Source organism: Cervus elaphus, chromosome 19 (genome assembly GCF_910594005.1).
Source record: "Cervus elaphus chromosome 19, mCerEla1.1, whole genome shotgun sequence".
In the NCBI taxonomy this organism is placed as follows: Eukaryota; Metazoa; Chordata; class Mammalia; order Artiodactyla; family Cervidae; genus Cervus; species Cervus elaphus.
In genome coordinates this window covers 69,270,195-69,275,035 of record NC_057833.1, presented here as the reverse complement: position 1 = coordinate 69,275,035, position 4,841 = coordinate 69,270,195, and the positions used below count along the sequence as shown (strand labels likewise).

Genomic DNA, 4,841 nt, shown 5'->3' with positions numbered 1-4,841 from the left:
CTGTCAAAGACCGCACCCCTCCCCCGCCCCCAAAGCCCCCTGCTATAGGCTGAAATTCACATGTTGAGGTCCTAACCCCCTGACCTCAGACTATGACTGTATTTGGACACAGAGTCATTGCAACTACACAGATGTCATTAATTAAGATGAGGTCATCCTAGAGTACGGGGGCCCTTAATCCAAAATGACTTATGTCTGTAAAAAGGGGAAATAGGACAGAGACACACAGAGAGGGCAGACCATGTGAGGATGGAGGAAGAAGACCAACATCTACCAGCCAAAGAGAAGGGCCTCAGAAGACGCCCACCCTGCTGACATCCTGAGTTCAGACTTTTATCCTCCAGAACTACAAGGCCTTTCTGTTACTGAAGCCACCCAGTTATGGAGGGACATTTACCAAATGTCCTTCCAACCCTCTGTCTTAAAAGTGCTGCATTTGCCCCCAGGACCCTCAACTAGGGACGTGCTTAATTCCTAAAGGGCAGTTACACAGCCCCAGGAGGGGCTAATTACCCGTCTTTTCATGGTGGGTTGGGGAAGGCAGGCGTGGAATAGCCCTGTTTCCCCCTCTTCCTTTGTCCTCCCCTTTTGTTCTGGGGTCCCTTGGGCATTTCTCCATTCAGCCAACACTAAGGGAAGGCCTGCCGTATACCAACAAGGTCTGCCATATACAAACATATACAACTGGCCCACGTGTTACACCCTGACGTGAACACCAGTGCACCCTGGGAACCTCACCGTGACACCCATATGCCTGGCTAGCCAGTGGGCGCGTTTCCTCTGGACCCGGAGTCCAGCCCTGGAGGAGCAGTTGCCCAGGAGAACACAGGTCTTCTTGGGTGCACAGCATTATGTACAAATATTCCCACTTTATGCAGTTCTTCAAAGGAAAAGAGGAGACTCCCCCCCCTTCTCTTGGGAAATTGCATCTCACAGAAGCAAAGAATGGACACCACTTTCCCCCAAGGGTGGACTGGTGGTTCTTCCTGGGAGGCTCCTGGGCCCCAGCAATGGTGGGAGGCTCTGGTTGTGGGTCTTCACCCCAGAGACCAGGCAGAGAATGTGGGCTGGGACGACTGAGCCTTGGACCGCGGGCGGGGCAGGGGGTTAGGGCCGGACAGAAGGCCAGCCTGGGAGCAGGGCCAGGGAGGGAGGGGGCCCAGACGAGCAGAGAGAGCTCAGCCCACCACCGTGAAGGCCTGGGGAGTCCCGGCAGGGACCCAGGAGGAGAGGAAAAAATGAAGTTGCTCAGTCATGTCTGACTCTATTGCAACCCCATGGACTGTAGCCTACCAGGCTCCTCAGTCCATGGAATTTTCCAGGCAAGAATACTGGAGTGGGTTGCCATTTCCTCCCCCAGGGGATCTTCCCAACCTAGGGATTGAACCTGGGTCTCCCACACAGCAGGCAGATGCTTCTAGAAGCAGGCAGCTGGGCTGGGAGACAGCCACGACAGGTTAGGCCCGCAGTTTAGGAAGGAAACATCAGACCTAGGTGGAGAGGGGGTGTGTGAGGGTGAGCAAGGCCAGGTCTCCCCAGGATAGACTGGGAAGGCCCCCAGCATGGGGGCAGCGGCCCCAAGAGCAGGACCTCAGCCTTGCCTCCCAGCCCAGATCATAGAAAGGAACCGTGTCTCTGAAAATAAGAGGAAAACCCAGGTTTCCAGAAGCAGAATGGCAGAAGCTGTGATTTGAGAAGCCAGGCTCTTGAATGGAGGGCAAATGCTCCTGCCTAAGGTCAGGACCCAACTAGGACACGTGGGGACCAGGGGAGGGGTGGGGAGGATGGGGGAGGGAAGGGCAGGTGCACCGAGATTGGAGGGAGGAGGATTGGGGGACCACGCCAGCCCAAGGGCCATGCTTTTGGAAGCCAAGCATCCTGATGGTCTTTGCACTGTCCCCAAATCCACTGACCTGCCCCAGACACTTTGATGACTTAGCACCAGCTCTCAGACTGCCTCTTCCACCTGGGCAACAGTCTTCCGAGGCTCAGAGGGTTTGGAAAGCACTCTTAACTGCCTAAGACTCTCAGGTTGCAGGACTGGTCAGCAGTCAACCCCCAGCCAACACAAGGCCGGCCTGGAGCGTGGCAGCCCCGATCAGGAAGAGGTTTTACTTGGTCTCCCATCTGAGGTCTTGGGAGAGGTGGAAAGGAGTGGGTGGTTGAGCAAGTGACACTGAAAGGTGACCTGCGTTGATGTTTGAGTTGTGAAAACCCATTAACCAGAAGAATAATGTTTAGCCTTCTGCTGCTGTTGATAAGAACAGGTGCTTGAAAGTCACAACTTTTGCTGAGCTGAAATAAAAAGAGTGTCTTTGTTCCATTAATAAGCAGATAAATTTGGGTTTTCATCCTTCAGTGAATCTGATCAACCTACATAATCATGCATCTTTCCCTATAACTCTAAAACCAGGAAAAAAAGAAGAGAAGCCAATTGTGACATTTAAAAGGAAAAGGAATTGGCAGGAGTTGCCTGCATTTGTGCAGTGTCTGCCTCCTCTTTCCCCTGCCCACCGTCCACTAGTCTGTCTTGGAGAAGCGCCGGCGAGGGTCCTTCGTGGATTAGAAATTTCGTGACCCCACAGACAACAGACAGAATAAGCGCGGTGAGTAGGAATGACTGCCTCTTAGTAAGTCTGAGAAGCAGAAGCTGACCAGAGAAATGACCTCTTCCACCTCTGGAGCCGGCTGTCTGAGGGACTGAGCAGCCAGACCAACGTTCCCCGGGACGTGAAGGCTGATCTTCCATGCGGAGAGACACGCAGAGAATCCATGATGCCCGGACGCGCCCCCTCCTCCAGCAGGTTCCACAAGCGAGGGGAACCCTCTTTGGTTCAGTCCCCCGGATCCTGCAGGCCAGGCTTTGCATGAGACACAGACACGGGCGATGAGGATGCTCTGGTGGGAATCCCCCCAATCATCGGTGCCTGCGTTGTTTTGAATTTTTTTCCCCCAAGAAGACCAGAAGCTAACCAGCAGGGCAGAAGACCTGACATCTTAGTCCCAGAAGCTGACCCTGACCAACGCCTGTGGGAGAAGCTCCCCGCTGTTATCTCAGGCTGTCCTTGACTCTTCATCCCTGGGATCCCTGAACCCCACCTGTGTGGATGGAATGTTCTGGAAGAATAGGAACTTGGGGGCCTCCCTGGGGGCCCAGTGGTTAAGATTTGGCCTTCTTCTGGTGCAAGGGGTGCAGCTTCCATCCCTGGTGGGGGAGCGAAGATCCCACGTGCCTCACAGTCAAAAAAACAAAACTTAAAACAGAAGCGAGAGCTCTTTTTGCTGCATCTACTGCGAGAATGAAGACCATTCTCAGCAATCAGACTGTCGACATCCCAGAAAATGTCGACATTACCTTGAAGGGATGGACAGTTATTGTGAAGGGCCCCAGAGGCACCCTGCGGAGGGACTTCAATCACATCAATGTAGAACTCAGTCTCCTTGGAAAGAAAAAGAAGAGGCTCCGTGTTGACAAATGGTGGGGAAGCAGAAAGGAACTGGCCACTGTTCGCACAGTCTGTAGTCACGTACAGAACATGATCAAGGGTGTTACACTGGGCTTCCGTTACAAGATGAGGTCCGTGTATGCCCACTTCCCCATCAACGTTGTTATTCAGGAGAATGGTTCTCTTGTGGAAATCCGAAATTTTGGGGGTGAAAAATACATATGCAGGGTTCGAATGAGGCCAGGGATTGCCTGTTCAGTATCTCAAGCCCAGAAAGATGAGTTGATTCTTGAAGGAAATGACATTGACCTTGTGTCAAATTCAGCTGCTTTGATTCAGCAAGCCACCACAGTTAAAAACAAGGATATCAGAAAATTTTTGGATGGTATCTATGTTTCTGAAAAAGGAACAGTTCAGCAGGCTGATGAATAAGATCTCAGTGATCCTGCTGCAGAAACAAGATAGCAGATGGTTCTATGGACTCAGTTGTGATATTTTAAAGAGACAATAAAAACTCTTAATTTGGAAAAAAAAAAAAAAACAACAACCAGAAGTGAGAGTGCAACAAATACCATAAAGACTTTAAAAATTGTCCAAGATTCAGGATGGGGAACACATGTACGCCCATGGCTGATTCATGTCAATGTATGGCAAAAACCACTACAATATTGTAAAGTAATTAGCCTCCAATTAAAATAAATAATTTTTTTTAAATTGTCCAAGAATCTTAAAAACACAGACAGAACTTGCTCCTTCCCCAACCCACTCTGCTCAGGGCCTGCGCATAGCACTGCCCTGCACAACGTGTCCCAAGGCAGATTCATGGGGCTGTGCGAAGCTCTTGTCCCAAAGCTGCCAGGGAAGGGCTTGGCTTCCTGACCCGCTTTCAGGGCCCAAAGCCTCCGCAGAAAGTTCCAGGTGGGGTCCTGGTGGGGGGGAGCAAGCCGGGCTGCTGGGCCTGGGTGACCACTTAGCGACACCTTTGGGTGCTGGGGCGGGGGGCGCAGGGCCAGCCAGGAGCCCCCTGGAAGGAGAATGCAGTTCCCTCTGGCCCTCGGCTCATCCACCCCACCTCGGGCCTCTGTGGAGCCTCAGGGGGGTCCATCTGCCCCCCTACCCCACACCTCACATCCCACCTGAGCTCCCTGACCCAGGCCAGCCCTGGGGGAGGGGAGGAACCCTGCTTGGACACATAAAGGCCCGCAGACTACTCCCAGGGAAAGAGGCCTGGGGCAGGTCGCTGACGCTCTCCAAGTTCCCCATCTCCTGCCTGATAAAGAACACCAGAGCCACCTCTGTCATGGTAAAAATCAGAGGGCTGGAGCAAGGGACAGCTCTTAGAAAAGAAAGAAATTGAAGTTGCTCAGTCGTGTCCGACTCTTAGTGACCCCATGG

At 52.6% G+C, this 4,841-nt stretch overlaps 1 protein-coding gene across 3 annotated transcripts; it reads left to right on the top strand.

Moving 5' to 3' along the window:
- Positions 1-765: 765 nt before the first annotated feature.
- LOC122675627 (60S ribosomal protein L9-like) lies at positions 766-3,981 on the top strand. 3 transcript variants are annotated; one of them, XM_043874599.1, is made up of 2 exons: positions 766-773; positions 3,274-3,965. In XM_043874599.1, the coding sequence occupies exon 2, from the start codon at positions 3,300-3,302 to the stop codon at positions 3,876-3,878; it is 579 nt and encodes a 192-aa protein (XP_043730534.1). In that variant the 5' UTR covers positions 766-773; positions 3,274-3,299; the 3' UTR covers positions 3,879-3,965. The 3 variants fall into 3 exon arrangements, with proteins under 3 accessions (XP_043730534.1, XP_043730532.1, XP_043730533.1); XM_043874597.1 differs by lacking the exon at positions 766-773 and adding an exon at positions 1,452-1,456 and having other exon boundaries at positions 3,272-3,965; XM_043874598.1 differs by lacking the exon at positions 766-773 and adding an exon at positions 3,177-3,181 and having other exon boundaries at positions 3,274-3,981.
- Positions 3,982-4,841: the final 860 nt, after the last annotated feature.